The 19428-nt window shown below is 36.8% G+C and overlaps 1 protein-coding gene across 16 annotated transcripts in view; it reads left to right on the top strand.

Annotated features, from left to right (window-relative positions):
- The window catches only part of BCAS3 (BCAS3 microtubule associated cell migration factor), a 500928-nt gene that overhangs the window by 104320 nt on the left and 377180 nt on the right, over positions 1-19428 (top strand). For all 16 annotated transcript variants that reach the window (XR_012155467.1, XR_012155469.1, XR_012155468.1 and 13 more), the window contains 2 exons: positions 3524-3694; positions 14299-14392. Coding sequence is in view for 13 of the 16 variants with exons in the window: in XM_073315905.1 (XP_073172006.1) it covers positions 3524-3694; positions 14299-14392 (265 nt within the window). In the remaining 3 variants the exon portion in view is untranslated. The remainder of the gene's footprint in view (positions 1-3523; positions 3695-14298; positions 14393-19428) is intronic.

Below are 19428 nucleotides of genomic sequence, written 5' to 3'. Positions count from 1 at the left end.
TTCTCATCATGGCTGGAGAAGGGAAAGGCAAGAACTTCATTTCAGAACTTCATCAAAAGTTTGGTTCAAATTTGGATCTAAAATTGTTTGAATCGAAGGAACTGTTATGTTATTCAAACAATATTTTCCATTTAATTATTGATTACCAGGGTATTTGCATATCAGTAGAAGCTTTGTTTCTTTCAAATATTCCTGCTTCTCCTTCCAGAGTCTTAATTTGGAAACATTTAAATTTTTATGTCAACTTATTGTTCATTTTGTGAGAAATAACAATACATCATTTTGACAGGTTTCAGAGTAACAGCCGTGTTAGTCTGTATTCGCAAAAAGAAAAGGAGTTCTTGTGGCACGTTAGAGACTAACCAATTTATTTGAGCATGAGTTTTCGTGAGCTACAGCTCACTTCATCGGATGCATACCGTGCACGAAAGCTCATGCTCAAATAAATTGGTTAGTCTCTAAGGTGCCACAAGTACTCCTTTTCTTTTTGTGAATACATCATTTTATCACTAAAAGGACATAAGACCTTGTTAAAACTAAACAGCTCAACTGTCATTGGATGACCCATTTTAATTTTCTCAGCTAATTAAAGGTGTGGGTTTTTTTAGATTAAACAGTGGATGAGTACATACTTTTTTTTTTTTTTTTAATTAAAATGACTGTTTATATTTGAAGGTGAACAGGTTTTTTTAAGAGTCTAATTGCAGTACGCAAAGTTTGAGGTTTTGCATTTAAATGTGCAACTTGTTTACAAGAAAACATTGAAACAGTGGATTTCATTTTTAGGAAAACATCATGTGTTCACTCACTACTGATTCCCATCAATAATGAAGAAAACTGAAAAGTGAAAACTCATACATTTATTTAAATTTAAACCTCTTTTGATGGTCTGCCTAATGTCTAACATCAAATTATAAACCAAGTTTTCTTGTCACCTAATAACTGCTTTAGTTGATTCTTTCTTGGTGTCTCTTAATCCCAAGGTGGTAAAGTGATTTAGCAAAAACTGCATCTGTTTTCTCTTGATACCTGATAACTTCTTAATGAGTACTAACAGCTTATGTGAGAGCAAGGCCATTAGCACTAATGGATAGGGAGGACAGCTGATATGGCATGGGAAAGGTTAAAGATTACCAGGGAAGTTTTTGCGAATATACACATAGCACAAGGGAATAAGCACCGTAATGGTTTTGCACTGATATTTATGTACTAATGGACTGGGCCAAATCTTTGTACACCTATTACTTTTCAGACGTCTTGCAGTCACAATCTGGTATAACATATGACAGTAGTTCAGTTTGTTAGATAAGCATGCTATGTGTTTCATAGAAAGACTTAAATAGTGTGCTTGTCACTATATATAATCTAACTAGATATAATATTGCAGTTACTTTCTTAAGAGGCTCATTCTAACCTGTTCTTGTCACATAATCTTTCTATGTATTTTACTGAATCTGTAATGCTTACATTTTCTGGCTGCATAAAATACCGCTGCATTTGTGTATGCTCTTAGTTACAAATGTATGTCGCATCAGTATTGGTCAGTTTTTTCTGAAGGCCTATGTGTTGTAACACAGTATTGTGGTATTAACTTTTAGGTCTTTCCCTTCAGATACCGTTATTTGTTTTGTTGTATATTATTTTTTATCTTCTGGATGAAACATTAGCTGTTAAAGTTTGTTTTTTCTTATTCATTGATATGAGTATGAAAAGACAAGATAAGAAGCAAATGGCAGGATATATTACTAAAGACTTTAAAACCAAAAGGCATTCCTTTGATAAAGGCATGGCTCAATTTTAAGTGGTAGCATCTCCATTAGCATTAATGGGGTAAGTACATCAACAGAGGCATCTCAGAGGTTAATCAGGCTTCCTGGCTAGAAATTGCCATCAATACAGTGTGGCGCCTAATTCTGTTGGTCCTTCAGAGGCTTTCCTGACAACACACTACCAGACTTTGTGTAAGTCATTTCCTATGAATTATTAAAGCAAACGTTTGGCTGCTAATTGATGAACACTAATGTGTTTTCTAATCACTGCAGTTTGAGTTTTTAGCACTAAACAAAGCAGTTACAATTGATTTGTGGCTTATTCTTGGTTTCAGTTTGTGATCTGTATCTTTTTTTTTTTTCCTTTTCAATTTAGCAGGCAGCTTTGCTTGTCATTTTAGTTAAGAATTTGTTTGTTACAATGTCATTTTGTTCTTAAACACCTATTATATTTATTTATCAGAGCGGTCCTCGTCCAAGGAAAGACATTTCAGAGTTGTAGCTGTTTTTTTTTTTTTTTTAAAGCCATCTCTCCCAAACTGTCCTGTTCCATCCCCACCTGCAGAAAAAAAGTTAGTAAAGTATAAAACCCAGTGGAAGGGATAAATTTTCAAAGCAGTGCCTAGGAAACATGAACAGTAAGTCCCATTACTGGTAGTGTGATTTGTGTGATCTGCTGGAAAGTCCTCCTTCCCACCACTTTGAAGATGTAGGCTTTTAATGTTACTGGTTTTGGGTCTCCTATTCAAATGATATTAGAACTCCAAAAGGTGAATTCTTGAGAAATAAATGACTATCCCTGTTATATCCATCAAGGGCCACATCCTTCCTGTCTTACTCATCTGGATACCATTGCCTTCAGTGGGACTATTAATATATGAGTAAGTCAAGCATGGTTTGGTCCTAAGTAAATATTTCTCTACGTAGTGGGAATGGGCGATGGGATGGATCACTTTGTTTACCTGTTCTGTTCATTCCCTATGAGGCACCTGGCGTTGGCCACTGTCGGAAGACAGGATACTGGGCTAGATGGACCTTTGGTCTGACCCAGTAGGGTCGTTCTTATGTAGTGAATGTGTAATGCTTTTATTCCTCTCACTGCAGCTACAACATACATTTTGTTCCCTGTTACCCTCTCTGAGGTGACGTATCAAATGAAATGAAGGATAAGCTTTGTATATTTCTGTAGTTCATGATCATGGAGGAGCCCGGTCATGTGGCAATAGAAATGTGATCTGTGCACACACATCTCTGCCCTTCTTTCAAAGGGTTCTGTGCACCTGTCCCCTTTTACTATAATATCAATGTATTGTAATGCTTTCAACTGTAGTGGCTTTTGCTCAGTACCTCCAGGAACAAACAAATAAAAATGTTAGTTTTAAAAAGAAAAAAATTTACATAATAATGTCTAAAGACATTACAGTGAATACTTCTCTTCTTTTTATCAATGTTTTTGAAGCCATTAGCTAAAATATGTGAAATTACATTTTATTTTCCAAAGAAAACTAGTTCACGAGATAGATCAAACTCTACTGGTAGCTTGCTAAGCCTTTTAAATAGAATGTTATTACATTTAGCATCTCACACAATTAGTATGTCAGTTATAAAAACCCATTTAATTTGTTTTATGTGTTTTTTGATGTATGGTGATGAGCAATCTAGTCACCACATTCACTGTGCTGTGAGAGAAATTTCAATGTAGATCTGAAAAACAGCCCTAAAACTGTATTTATTGGTTCTCTTTCTTTTTATAGACGATAAAGACTGGACTTACAATGGTTGGGAAAGTGGTTACACAGCTGACAGGGACATTGCCTTCAGGAGCAACTGAAGAAGAGATTTTAGTTCATAGCAATACTCGTCGAAGTCCTCTGGTGCCTGGGATCATCACTGTTATTGATACCGAGACAGTTGGAGAAGGGCAGGTAATACAACTTGCAAAGAAACAAAAAGAGTATCAGTGTCACAAGACTTTAGAATTAAAAATGCATTATGTGCGTTTACATTTCCAAATGAAAAATATAACCATGAATTTTATCAGATCAAGCAAATTTACAGATGCACATTGTTATGGCTTAGGAAGTGCTATTTGGGACTGAATTTAAGCCAGCATGAATATAGCCTGTAGTGCGCATTTACATGACATTTTGACAACATCAAGTGTGAAGTGTCACTTTCTGTCCCTCTAACACTTGCTCAAAAGTGATGTTGATTTATGCTGACCAGTTGTATGTGGGTATGGTCTGATTACATTTATTAATACATAATGTAGCAGGAAATTTTGACACTGCTCTAGAAATATGGTGAATTGTTTGATATGGTGTAAAATAGTAATAACTGGGAGACTATGGTTAGCTAAGAAAATGAGAACTTGGGTAGAAAGTCTGTAATTACTCAACTTTTCAAAGCATAAATTTAAGTGAGTCCTAGTCTGCCATTTAATATTGTTTTTCTGACAGCATAGTTAATTTATAGAATACAATTGTACCATGTAAGATTATCTGTTTAAAAAACCCATATGTCAACCATTTAAAATGGAAACTAGTGTTTTAATTGAGTTTCTTTATAAAATAAAGGTGTCATAGGTTTCTTATTGATTTATTCAACTAATAGTTTATTTTTCAAGGGCCTGATCCTGGAAACTCTACTCATGCAAGACTCTAACTGGTTTAATTATTTGTGGCGGTTCCTCAAATTGAGTTTTTTCCATAATATATTTGTCAACATTTGCTGAATTAAAAACAAAACCAACAACAACCTGCCCTTATTCCTTCCTATTTCTCCCAACCCCCAAAGGGCCCACACTAAAGTTTAGGATGTACTGTGTGTACAGCTTTGTTATCTTGGTAAGATATTTAAAAATAAAAGAAAAAGTCATGTTAGGTATGTTTCCTAACTGATGATAAAATAAAATATTTTCCTTTCCAGGTTTATAATATGCTGTCTGATACTTTAATGTTTCCAAGAATTAATTTAAAGATAATCAAATCCATATAGTGTTGCCAGTGATTTGATATAGAAGCCCCTTCTCTCCTAAAAACAAAATAATACAAAACCAGCAGAAAATAGAAAATAACAGTATTTTATTTGATTTTACAAGATTCTGTTAGGAAAATCAAAAAGAAAAGGAGTACTTGTGGCACCTCAGAGACTAACCAATTTATCTGAGCATAAGCTTTCGTGAGCTACAGCTCACTGCATCTGATGAAGTGAGCTGTAGCTCACGAAAGCTTATGCGCAAATAAATTGGTTAGTCTCTAAGGTGCCACAAGTACTCCTTTTCTTTTTGAGAATACAGACTAACACGGCTGTTACTCTGAAACCTGTTAGTAAAATAAAGCTGCTGGCCTTTGGGGTTCATTTTTGTTTCCTGGAAAATTTTCTGTTGCCTTTTCTTAGAAAGCCAGAAAAAAAGAGAAATTCTACTTCATAAATTTATCATGAAGCCTTGTTTAATGCAGTCATTATTTCTGATGTTCTTGTCTGTGCATTAACTATTCTGCATTAGAAATAAAATGATTTATCTTAGGTTTTTAAGTCTCGTTGTTGGTTTAGAGGTTTTTATGAACTTGTCCTCTGACCTTACCAGTAGTAGGGAGTAATCAAACTTAAAGGACACTGTGGAAAAGTAGTTACAAAAATGGTTACAGTTGCCTTGCCCAAGTAACACTACAATATCATAAATAAGCCACTATTGCTCATGAAACAATTGTGTTTTTTGTCTTAAACCCTGAAGTATCAGGTTTTGAGGTAGACACTATTCTTAGATCATTTGAATCCAGAAATAACTTTCTGGTGTTTATATTTTTGTCACCTGGGATATGTAAACAGTACTGGGGTTGATAATTTATTTTCAGTGTGGAGCTGGCTCTCAGAATTTTCTGCATGGGTTTTTCTAATATGGGGAACCCCACCCCCCACAGAGGGCCTTTTTATAACTTCAGGGAAAGGTCTAGGTCTATCAATGAAGAAGCTTGATCAACAAAAATCTGGGAGATAGTTTTAATTTTTTATGTGGCCTAGAAAATGTTGGTTGTTGTAGAACACTGCCTCTGTAGGGCACTTTCCTGTGTAAGGTGTGTGACGTGCAGTTCTGTCCCTTCTGAGTCATTGCTAGATGCTACCCTCCTTCTCTGTTTCCCCCATCATTGAATTGAATCAGCGGATTTTGTGCATGATCCTGGCTTGAACATGGCAGATTCCAGTTCTCCTGGCTGCATGAATTAACTAGTTCCAGTGCAGGGGAGTGGGAATAAGAGTCAGTTGGTAGGAGGCTGGGAATGCTCCTGCTCTCTCACACTGATGGGATCGGGTACGTCTGGAGGAGGTGACCGGTTACTGTTTAGATGATGTAGGATCCATCTGCACTACCTCCACAGAATGGGTAGTTTTCATAGCATAATTGATTCAGGCTCCAGTTAGGAAGTCACTTAAGCAAATGCCTGACTTTAAGTGTGTGAGTAGTCTCACTGAAGTAAATAGGACTGCTCACATGCTTAAAGGTATTAGAGAGACTAGATGGGTGAGGTAATGTCTTTTATTGGACCAACCACTGTTGGTCAGAGAGATCTGAAGAAGAGCAATGTGTAGCTCAAAGGCTTGTCTCTCTCTCACCAACAGAAGTTGGTGCAATAAAAGATATTACCTCACCCACCTTGTCTCTCCCATACCCTAGGACTGACATGGCTACAACTGCACTGCCTTCTTAAAGGTAGGCACATGGTTAATCACCTTGCTCGATTGCTGCCTATATGACTACCTGAGCTGGGTTGATCCTTGCTCATTATATTTAATGTCTGGAGGGAAATGACCCCATCATTGCAAATTGGCTTGTCTGTAGTGTGTTTTACCCCACCTTCACACCTGCCCCATTCCTCAAACCTTTGTTGGGTTCACCCAGTTGGGATGGAGAGGGGTTGAGCTGGATGGTTAATGTGGGTTACTAACAGGGTCTAATGTTATCCCCATGCTCAGATGAAATAATTGTTCTACAGTTACAGGTCAAATCCCTTGTGTATTTTTATCTTTGCTTTCAAGGCACCGCTCCTGGCAGTGATTAAGCGGGCAATGATAGGACATAGTTTCCACAGTATGCATCCGATGAAGTGAGCTGTAGCTCACGAAAGCTCATGCTCAAATAAATTGGTTAGTCTCTAAGGTGCCACAAGTACTCCTTTTCTTTTATCGAGATCTAGACTCATTCGGAGAAATGAAATGACAAAGTAGGTATGAGACACCCCATTGGGTAGAATCCCTGACTTCTTTTAGGTGGAAAGGGAAAGATGAGGATTTGTGGTTTGGGCTATTACATCTCTGTTGAATTGGGATGGATGTGCTCAATGGTAGCTTGGGTCTTCCTAAATTGCATGGGAACCCACGGATTCCACATAAGTTTGTATTCTGGATTGAGTTAACCCTTTCCAGACCCTGAAGCAAAGCCCTTTCATCCAGGGACCTGTGCGTTGGGGTGTGTGTGTGTCTTAAAGGATAGTCAAAAATAATAGCACCTCTAGTTTCAGGGACGTGGATGGGAGTCGGGTGCCCAACTTCGAATGGCTTTCAACTGGGCACCTAAATGCCCGTTGTGAATTCCAAAATCACCCTATTTATCCACGTAGCACTAACCCCACCTCTGACAAAGAACTTTGGGCATTGTATTATATAATGGAATGAAAACAATTACAGAGTAATAAAAATAATGAAATGACCTCTTTAAGAGAGAGATATGTAAAAACAAATGAGGGGTCCAGTTTAAAAAGTGGAATAAAAAGCATAGGAAAGGAAGGTAATAAATATGTGGCCAGCAGTGGTTATCCTGCAAACACTTTTGAAAGGGAAAAAAGTAAGTAAAGGATTAAATGAAATAGGTGTCACTGGGGAGCTTGTTCTATACCGTGGGGCCTACAAAAGCAGAATGTGTGATTGTTGACTTTGGATATGACAGTATAAACCCTAACTTGGAGGTGTGTGTGATATGAAGATTTACCTGCCGAAATTAGGGTTAAGAAGCATGTATTGAACATAGTTAGGCCAGAAGTGTTAGAATTTTAAACGGACATTATTCTCTCTCTTTTTAAAATTCAGTTTACCCTTTTATAGGCAGCCAGTGTAAAGAATGCAAGATAGCACTCAGTGCATTTTATGAGATACGATATTAACATAATATTGCTTAATTTGAAACATTTATTAACGTTATACAGAAATATACACACATTTGTACACCGAAGAAATCTTTGAATTTAACGACACAGAGATGTAATGTTGTAAATCTCTGGGGAAAATATTTTTGGTAAATCTTATTAATGTAGATATATTAGTGAAGTCTCACATGTGGCAGTTGTTTATGTGCTAGTTCCTTCTTTTAAAAACAGTAGTACTCTGAGAGAGTTTTTAACTGTAGTGTCGTTAAAAGAAAAGTGTAGAAATGTTGAATTATTGGATTATTTGGATTATATTTAAAAACTGAATAAAAATAATGATCAAGAACCCCAAGTAACTTTGTGGTCAACCAAAATATGTTACCACGGTCCATGTGCTTGTTTAAACGTTCTTTTAATGAAGTGTTACCAAACTTTTCAGTTAACTGCAGTGGCTATTTATTTGGATCTGTTAATTAGTTTAAATGGATAAAAACGAACCTATACAGATGTCCTCTTTTTTTCTCTAATTGGAAATAAATACAGAAACCTTTAGTGGTTTGAGTTTTATAGAAAAATTATTTTCTTTTGACCTTTGATTCTTTATTCTTAATTAATTCATCAACTAGGCCACCCACATTTAGTCTGAAATAATGACCTTTTTCAAAAGCCGGCAGTTTTGTGCCTGAATATAAATCTGTTAAACATCTAAGATTTAGTTGATTCTTAATGTTTTTGATAGTGATGTGATTAATGATATATCACTGAGTTACTCATTGATCATTCAAAACACATGAAAATATTTGAGGAAATTTTTTTAATGTTAACTTCGAAAAATTATAAGATATATAACATGTTTGTCTTTTTATGTTTTAAAATGTGATTGGTGTTTTTTTCCTGTTCCCTGTTAACTTTTTATTGCATTAAAGAGGAATTCTTTACACACACACACCAAAAAAAAAAAAAAGGCAGACTGCTGCAGTTCCATAAGTTCATTTCCATTTGGTAAGGAGCTGATAACAATTGAACCAAATAAAGATGCTTCTCAAGTATCAAGAATCATTTATGGTAAAACAAAAGGCTTAAAGAATAAAGGGTATTCAACAGTAAAACTTTAACGGCATACGCAATTCCATTGGTTATTAATCCCTGTACTTTTACTTACGACAAAGTACAATTTTCACAAAAGTTAATTCAATATTCTAACACTCAGAATATATTTCACTTTTTATATCTACATGGATTATAGATATATATGATAATGTAAATAAAAATAAAATATAGCAACAGGATTCCCTCAGAGCATAATACTGTCTGCCTTACTTTTATTAAAGGGGATCTGCTTTTTGTCAAGAAGACATTTTTGTCTCAGATAAACGGTTCAGGCTGAGCGCAAGGCTGTTTTGAGTTTATGCTGGATTCTATTAAAAGGAGAGCAGTAGTTAATGCCACAGATTTATCACTTTTAGCCCTTTTCCACTGATGTTTGACCTTAGCTATAATGGTTTTGGGGTTTTTTTGCACATACATCTTAGGACCTGAAGCTGACAATGCACTGACTTTAGCTATTTAAATCCACTGAGACTTTAATGAAGATATTTTTGTATGTGCAATAGTTATAGAATATTTTATTCTTCATATTTCTGTTGCTAAATTGATTAGTTTGATCCCATCATCATAAAAATCATTCTTTCTTAATTGTATTAAGAATAAGACCAACTTGATTCAATTTGTGTCCATTTTTATTTGTGTTACTTTCATATTTTGTTTAAAAGCATGTCTCCACTGGGGTAAGACGTGTAATTTAAAGATTAAAATAATTGAAGTCACAATTGTCAATGGCTTCTGTTCAACAACATGGAATATACTAAAAATGAAGTAAAACGCAAATTAGGAATAAAAGGCTTTAGTTTAAACTCTCTCTCTTTCCTTGAAAGCAAACATTGTATTCTAATAACAAGTGTAATGATTCCTGTTGGTTTTTTGTCTGTTTTTCTGTTTAAAGAAGATAATGACTACTTTATTAGTCTTTTATTGCTTAGTGTTTTGTTGAACTTCAATGTAGTCAGCTTGATAGAGCTATAGCAGTGACTCATCATGTTCAATTAAGCACTGGGTAGAGCTGCTTCTTTTGAAAATCTCATTGCAGCTATCTGGCTGAGGTGCTGGCTGGGCATCTCAGATAAGATGAGTGGTGATTTTCAGGGTCTCGACAGAAAAGGCCTAATGTTATTTTTGTGGAATTCTTAATTTCTGATGATAGGGAAATATGTAAGGAAGATATTTGAGTAACCTTGTGATACTGAGTTACCAGGCATTTGCGAGGACAGTGGCCGGATTTATGAGCCTATTACTAAAAGTGACTTTGTCATGGTGTTTTAATCTTAGCACCAAAGGGAGTGTGTTTAAATCACTGCCATGGAGTTTGAAAAAGTTCCAGCATGAGAATATGGGGTTGGGGGCTTCCCCACTCTGGCAGCAGCTGAAAACATCCTTACGCAATTTGTGCCATCCTTTCCCAAGAAAGGATTCTCACTTCCGCCCTTCTTAGTTGCACATAGTCTGAACTGGTGGAAAGGGACGGCTTTACAACGTCAATGTTGATTTAACGTACCTCCCAATCACCATGGATAATTCTCAACCCACTCCAGCCCCTCCAGTACCCTTGCAGAAAATTTCTTTCATTTCAGCATCAGCGTAAAGTGTCCCCATCCCATCTTCTGTGAAGTCTATCTAGAAGAATCCCCTGTGGTCTGAATACCTTCTTCATTGCCTCAGTGCAGCAGCTTTCAGCCTTATTCTGGAAATGAAAATTGTGCAATTTGTACTGTTACAGGGGTATAGTTAAAGATACCTTCATATTAGTATTGTTGTGTTCACACTAGGGGCAATAGATCAATAAAAAATTGCATCTAACTGAAAACGTTACATGGGGTACAAAATCTGTAGGAAGACTAGGCATTCATATTTTTCCTTGCTTTGAAAGGACCACAGCCTAGAGTTCATTGCTGGGCTCTTCTCTCGCTGACAAGACTGATCATCTGGTCAGCCAGGGAGAACCCTCAGCCTCTTCCTTCCATTGTAGTGTAGAGATGATATTGAGATGTGAAAAAGGCCTCTCCCTAGCTTACCACGGCAACTGCCCAGTCAGACATTCAAGAAGGGGAAAAACAGTAAAAGTTTCAGGTACACCCAGAAGATTTTTAAATATAAGTAAGTGATGAACAAAACACTGTCCATTTCAGGTCCTTGCTAACCTCCCTCCTGTATTCCAGTGTAATTTCCTTTGTTATGTTGACTTTAAAAACATGAGGGATGTGTCTTTAATTTCATATTTCCCCACATTGGCAGGTATGTGAGGTCGCTAACTCCATTTTCTTAGTGGCTGCCATGGTAGGGAGTGAAAAGTATTCGATGGAAAGACAGTGTGGGGCTGAGAGCCATGAGAGTTGGAGGATCACTTGTAGGAGCTCTCCACCTCCTGTTAATTTCTGTATTTTTGAGTCACAAAGATTTGAGTTCTTACTCTCTTTAGCTAAACATGAGACACTGACATTGCCATTTGAATAAGACAGCTTTCCAAAGAGTCAGACTCTCTAGCATTTTGGGGTTTGCATGGTCTTCAAGGCCTGTTATGTGTTTCTGAATGTAGAAAGGAGACAATAGAAATCAATTTGTTCTTATTCCTTTAAAAAAATCACAAACAGTGGCATAGTAAATCCAAGTGAAAAGATTAAAAGGTAGTTCATTTGTTATGTTTGTAGGTCAGCTTTGTATGAAGAACCGGAGATTATTAGAAAACTGATATTAAATCACTCACAAATTACGCCCTTCCAGGAAGAGCATTTTAAGTAGCTGAAAAACAGTTTTAAAATTTGAACTCCATTCGCTCAACCTATGAATGGTAAATTTTTGGCATTATGCTGTACTCAAATTAGGGTAGCGTTTCACAATGCCTAAAGATCCTGTGGAATCCCTATTTGTCATGATACTTTTAGACTAAAAGTGTTTGCGTTTTCCTAACAGCCAGACTGTTCTTTGACCATTGTACAGAGATTTTTGTTTTAGAGATAATCATCTCGGTGCAACTTTCATTTAAAAGGAACCCACACTGAATTAATCATGTTTGCTGTCTGTATAAAAATTTGCACATGCAACAGATCAGATAATGTACATTAACTTGTTTTAACTGTGCTTTTAGATGAATACTGATATCTACAAATTTCAGGTTAACAAAAACTTGGTGTAACATGACTGGATTTAAAAATCTGCTGTTTCGTGTGTGATACTAGCTTAGGGTGCAACTGCTATCTTTAATTATGATGAGGAGGCCTAGGGTAAGAATACATAAAAGTGGAAGCTGTGAAAAGATGATATACAGGAGTTATTCAGTGCAGCTTATATAGGCTGCGAAAAGGAATGCTGTTTCTTTGAAATGCTCTTAGGAAGATCTCCAGACCCTTTTCTTAGTGGTTCTGGAATCAGTACGGAATGCTGACAACGGAAAGCAAAACCATAATTGTCTGTATATGACAGTGCCAAGTAGTTTGAACGTTTAAAATAAGTCGGGCACAGGCCTCCTCATCTCTATTACATGACTTCTTTAAACATTTTAAGATGATTTCTCATTTCATCCAATGACTGTTAAGAAAAGGAAGTTTTAAATGCTCAAAAGTGTTTTGGAACACAAGAACAAATTATTAGAAACTTGGAAGAAATAATTTTACACTACCTTATTAAGAAAACTGGAACCTTGCTTATTTAGCGTAGATGCCATTCACTTAATATGGGTTACATTGTTAATAAATTGTCAAATGTTTTTCATTAATAATTTTTTGGGATTATTTTGTTTTGTTTTGAGTTTTCCATATTTAACTAGAATCATAGAAACGTAGGCCAGGAAGTGATATTTAGAGGTCATCTGGTCCAGCCCCCTGGACTGAGACAGGACCATTCCTGACAGGGGTTGATCTAACCTGTTCTTAAAAACCTCCAGTGAAGGGGATTTCACAGTCTCCCTTGGAAACCTATTCAGTGCTTAACGATTGTCAATAACTAAGTTTTTATAAGGGAGTTGTTTCAATATACACACTCAACCTTCCCCTTCTGTGTGCTAGGGTGTCTGGACCACATTACTTCCTTGTCATTCAAACCACAATGCTTATAGATGGGGACAACAGAACATTGAAAACCAAGGATCATGGGCCAAAGTAGATACTTTCTACTCTGTACTTTGATATTTTAAACTGGTTTCAGGTAAACAAGATTATAATAAAACAATGGGAACATATTGTAGTGAAGTGTCCTGGACTACCAGGAAGATGGATTAGATGACCTAACAGACGTGTTCAATCTTTATTTTTTCCCTTTGTATAAGCAGTCTTTTTTCCTACTTGCAGACAGTTCTGCTACGTATACTTTAAATATTACAAAGGAAAAGGTTTTCCTGTGTCATGATTAAGTGACACCTTCCGCTTTTTAGGTTGCATTTGTGCTACCTGTTCTTTTTCTGTCATTTTTTGTTTCGTCTTGCTAGAAAAATTATTTCTTGTTTACACTTAAGGAATTATGTATGCTTTCTGGCTGAAATTGTCCCTCATCAATCCCTCTTGGACTAGCTCAAACAAATTGACTTTGTGCAGGACAAAGTCCACCTACCAACCTGAAGAAAAGTGAGATAATTCCACAGCTTCTGTACAGCTTCTTCTTGAGTCCTTGAGATGGAACAGGAGATTCTATTCTGAAGTAAAAAGAACGAGGAGTAGTTGTGGCACCTTAGAGACTAACAAATGTTTTCTGAAGTAGAAAGTTGACCCCACTGGATCCTCCTAATCATAGACCTACTGGCAACAACCCTGCCTCAACCTGCAGCAATCTAGACATGGAGCCTAGCTTCATAATACCCAGGGTACAGAGTCCTGCACAAACCTGCGCTGTACCCACCAACACTTCGTGCAGCAGAGCAGCAGTAGTATTCTATCTGTAAGCGATAAGTAAAAGGGACTCCCCGGGACTCCCGTAGTATGTCCAGTTTTTTGTAGTCTGCAGTATGGGAGCTGTACGCTTTAAAAATCACTCCATGTCATCTACAAAATAGTGCAGAAAATTGTGCAATTGTCTGGATGTTTCCTATAGATTTTACACATATTAATATTTCTAATTCCTGCTAGTATGTATCTTTTGTAAAATGGATATTCAAGTGTTAGTAATCCCGGCATGAATTTCCACTGCTTATGAAGAGGCCTGTTGGATTTCTACTCTTCAGGCAGTCATTAACAGAATCTTCAAAATTCTGCAGAGAAGTGCAGAAATGAGTGGGTGTTGAATGACTGTGCAACTTTGTACCATACAGCAACACCTAACCTTTCTTTGTCTCAATTAATATTATGCAGGTGATCGTTAGCGAGGATTCTGACAGCAACGGTATTGTGGCCCACTTCCCTGCCCATGAAAAGCCTATATGCTGCATGGCTTTTAACCCCAGTGGTAAGTTCTTTTACCATCGTTAATTTTGTATCATATTGTATGTGAAGAGTAAAAAATGTGGTTCATGTGTATTATGTTTCTTTCAGGGAATTAAAAATTACATCAGTCTTTTAGTAGTCCAGTGTGGTACATGCACATGATGACTTTAGTAAACGTTGGCATCTGAAGTCTTTTAGTTGACTGTTGAATATCAGTTGACCGAGACTGCAGTTAATTTGTCTTTTCTGGCACTTTCAGCCTCAAACAGCTATAATGCATGAAGGAACAATATGACTAATATCTGTAGTAGTAGATATAGCTGAAATACTAAGGGAAGTTAATTAATTATGTTTCCTAATACGCTTTCCTTCCAGAAGTTAGGGACTATAGCTTTCCTAAAATATTTCTTCATCCTAGATTTGAGAATAAAATGGGTAATTTCAATTAAACAAATATTTTTAAGGTAACTTGTGGTGACAAAAGATGTTTTGTTGACATGTAACTCAGGATTCTGCCCTTCCCTTTCTTTGGAGTGCTGTGAGCCGTGATCTGAAAATATTTTAAAAACCTCAAAGAAAGCACCTTTTCCCCTCCTTCCTCTTTGCAGATGAAGAATGGTTGTGGGCAGGTGAGATGCATCCTGTTAGTGAATCTTGTCCAGTTGACAAGTAGTATGTTTATTAGTCTTCTTAAGACAGAGAAATAACTTTTTGATTGACTGCACAGTGGTCAGTAAAAGGGCTAGGGAATCAGCATCTTCCGCTTGCCTAAATTAATGAGTTCTAAAACGTCGTAAATGCCCTGAAGATCTTGGGGATGAAGTCACATTTCAAAGAACTAAAACTGAATGTATGTCATGTATATCTTCACTTGTGGTGACCAGTCAGACTGATTTTGACATCCCATCTGTTATGTCAAAACTCCTTAATAGTAGTGTGCGGTTCAAAGCATCCCTACTATTAGTGCTTTTGACATAAAAAGCTGTATTCTTATCTCATAGTTTGGGGATTTTACATGTAACTCTCTGTGGATTAAGGTGAGAATGTACTCTGTAAATTCCAGAATGGTGATATTTCGGTACTGTTCTCAGTCTTGCGTGTTCGGTACAAAAAATAATACTTAGAGTGTGGGTGGTGCTGACAAATTGAAATAGTTCTTTGGGATGCAATAACCATTCGTTAAATACCCTTTAAAAAGGGAAATGGTGTAAATTAGAGAAAAGGAAAATATTTATGTAACAACAGATTTTGTAGTACTTTTATAGATGGAGATATGAATTTGCATATATATTAGAATGTCTCAGCTTTTTTTCTCTTTGTTTGATCATGCACTGAAATTATAATCTTTTGTCTATGATACAATATCCTGTTTCCATGGATCTCCTAGTTGAACAAGACACTTTGTGGGGAAAACATCATTTTCTAAACACAAGTATTTTCTGTCCACACTGGAAGAAAGACATGAGGCCATGGTGTGGTTTAATTAGGCTGCAACTTCATTCATTTATAATATCTGGGAGTACCCAGCAACAGATCATACAGAGGTGTGAAGAAGAGGTTGGCTCCCTGCTGATCTGGATGTAGAAGCCCCAAACCCCCTTCCTCAGCTCCCTTAAAGGGGGCTACGAAAAGGAGGAGGTGTTGGCTTCTCGCTGATGAGACTTAGGAGCCCCCCTTATTCAGCTCCCGTAAGGGATGTTTTCCTTAAAATTCTTTTCCATTCCATATTATCTGATAATCGTATCCCTTCCAGACAGAGTACCTGCACTGGGCATCTGCCACAAGGAGGTGCCAGCAAAATCCTTGGATAGCTTCCTCCCACCCATGATGGGTTCCAAGGTAGCCACAGATTCCTTCCTCTTTTTTTTTTAAACCCAGGGTGAACTATATCTGCATCTGGTTTCTGTTTCCAGGCTGCCAAAGAGTGCACAAGCTGGACAAAGACCCACTCACATTAAGGTTGCGGTGGGCACATTGTTGACTGTTTGCTGTGTGTCATGAAACTCTTGTGAAAATGGATGACCCACGGCAAGGTATTAAATCATGCTGCTCAGCCTGTGTTTTTCCAGTGAAGTTCAGAAAAGATTGAAAATTATTACTTCAGCTCCATACACAGTGAAATTATCACTTAAACCAGTAAGCTGGATTCTCTATTTAATATCCAGATTGGGTTATATTTGATGTCAGCACTGTAAATGACATCATTTTAACCCTTTACATAAGTGGCATGTTGCCATTCAGACTGGTATTTTTGCAAAGCATAATGAAAACAAGAAGTGGCTTTTGCTACCAGGTTCTTCTACTGGCTATTATATAACTATATAATCCATTAATTACCCCTGATATTATATTCTGAGACATCATACCAATATCTAATGGCTAAATTTCACTAACCAGTGGAATTGATGGACACTGAACCTTTTTACATTTAGATTTGTGGCTAATCAAATAGCAATTTATATTCATTGTTTCTTTGTAGCAATACACTCGTGAAAATATTTTGCACGTATTCAGTTTTCAAAAATAATTTAAGCATTGTGAATCACAGGTCCAGAATTATAGTACAGCTCTTCAGAGTACCTGATAAATAAATGTAACAATGCACCAAAAGTCAAAACATGCAGGAAGATTGATAAGTTACATTAACACAGTTTCTATGCAACAAAAGCTGATCGAGTTAAGCAGCATAGCCCCCTTAAGCAATCCTTAAACGAACCAGATTGTCAATAGAATGTATTTGTGATATGACAAAGATACTCACTTGAAATATTTCTAATGCACTCCTTTGTACTGAACATAGGACTAGTTTGTGATGATTTAATCAAAAGCGATACAACAACATTACAACACTTAGAAATGTCACACTGTAAAAATAGCTGTTAGATGGGGATAGCGTTAAGTTTCGCTTCACTATAGAACAAAGATTACAAAAAGGCCCTACAAAGAGGAGGAGAAGAGGGAAGTACTGATGTCAGCGTGATATTTGGCCTAAAACTTTTGTTTTTTATTTAAAAAGAAAAAAATGTACTGCACCTTTAGCTCCCTAGCCGTGTTAAATCTCATTATGGGCCTGATCCAAAGTCTATTGAAAACAATGGGCGGACTCCCTAGAGTGCACTGGGTTTTGGATCAGGCCCCATAAGCTTGTCTGTTGCTGACTGGCCTTTGCCAATGTGATATTTTTTTAAGACTGAGGCAAATCTTTTTCTCTTTTTCTTTTTGCATTAAGACATGCTGAAAAAATACATCTTTTCCCATTTGTACAAATTGCCATGCTTTCTTCAGGCAGGTAACTCAAAAACAGCTGACCTTTGAAACGGAAAACTTGGCATATAATTAGTGTTTATTTTGGACTAGATCCATGACCAAGTTTGAAAAAAGTAATTGCTTGGATAATAAAATAATAAGCAGTTGAATCAGCACTTCTCAGTGTGCTGAGTGGGCGGCTTAGATTTTTAACAGAATCTGAAATATCCCAGTACACATCTCCCTGGAGCATCCTGGCAGTAACAGGCTGCTGCTGGAGCAGTTGGTATTGTGAATGTCTTATTCTAAAACAGGCAGCTAATCCTGATTAAAAACTGCCTTAATAACAGGGACTGATAAAAATCGTGGGAACACAAATTGCAAAGTCTGACAATGTACGGTGTCTTCACAATTTTTTGCCTAATTCAGAAAATGCTATGCTTTTATTTAACAAAAAATTAAATTGCATATAGTTGTGTGTGTGTGTTTGCCTTACAGCTGGAAACTCCATGACCCTGGGGTTTGACCAACAGAACCCCTAGATTTGCTGGAATTTGACAAAATCCAGGGCCATTTATAGACTGTCCTTGCCTTTCTGCTTTACATTTTTTAAGATAAATAGATTAATTTTGAAGTATGGAAGCAGTTCAGTAAAAGTAAAAAGAATGGATATCTCCTACCTGTCTAATGGTGATTTCATCTTCGGGAATAATCAGTAAAGGGCATCAAGACAGATATACACCAAATACTGAATTAAAATGAACTTATCATTATAGTTATTTTCCCCTGAAAGAACATTGTGTTGTAATGCAAACGAAGAAGATTTAAGCCCATTTTACAGGTTTTCTTTGCCATTGGTGATAGCCAACAGACAGATTTCTTATACAGTACTCTTGTACTGTTTTTGGATGGGAGTTTAGTTAAACTTACCCCAGGTTTCACATGCAGGTCTCTAGCCATTATGCTGTCAGCTTGTTTGCTAACTGAAAATTATTAACTCTTTGTAGGTAGAATTTGTATGAGTATTCTGCATATCCATTTTATATCGAAAACTGATATAATTTTCATAAATGTTACTAGATTTTACTATCAAAATCACCAATTTTATTTATATTGTGCCAAACATGTTGGTCAGTACTTTTGAGACTGAAATAAAGATAAGAGCTTTGAAGAGCTCACATTCTGCTTTTAGACATCTGGTTTTGAATAAATTCAATAAACGTTATAAGTAATAATTCTACATTGCCAAGCGCCGTGACCTAGGTGCTGTGTGCAAGTATAAAATACACAGATATGAGTTCAGGGCATAGATTAGGCTGGTACCTAGCAGTATGGTGTATGGGCACCTCCTTCATGCTGCTGTCTTCTTCTCCACAGAATCAAAGCCTCGTTTTGTGTGGGGTGGAGTGATTTTTTGCAGTAAATAAAATTTCTAGCTGTTCTAGTTGCTGAGATTCTCCATTCACAAGGCTAAGGAAGCAGTGATGTCTGCTTGGGCTTGCAGAATGATAAGGTGTGATGTGCCCCACTAATGTCACTGGGTGTTAATTTACTTGGAAGATCTACACAATCCACTGTGAGTGACAGCTCATTTTGGTACCATGATTCAGTGGTCTTGGGAGAGTACTGCCACTTCCCCTGCCCTTTCTGCCCTCACCCAATCAAGGAGACAAGCTCAAGGAGCTTCAGAGGCCAGTAGGGCATCTAAGCCTCCTTGAACAATAGCTAAGCTAAGCTCAAGAAGTTCAGCAGGACTGACAAAGCTCACCAAAGGGAAGCCAAGACCAGTGAGCCATATGGAAATATTCAGAC

This window comes from Lepidochelys kempii, chromosome 17, assembly GCF_965140265.1.
Source record: "Lepidochelys kempii isolate rLepKem1 chromosome 17, rLepKem1.hap2, whole genome shotgun sequence".
In the NCBI taxonomy this organism is placed as follows: Eukaryota; Metazoa; Chordata; order Testudines; family Cheloniidae; genus Lepidochelys; species Lepidochelys kempii.
This window is presented reverse-complemented; position numbering and strand designations above follow the sequence as displayed.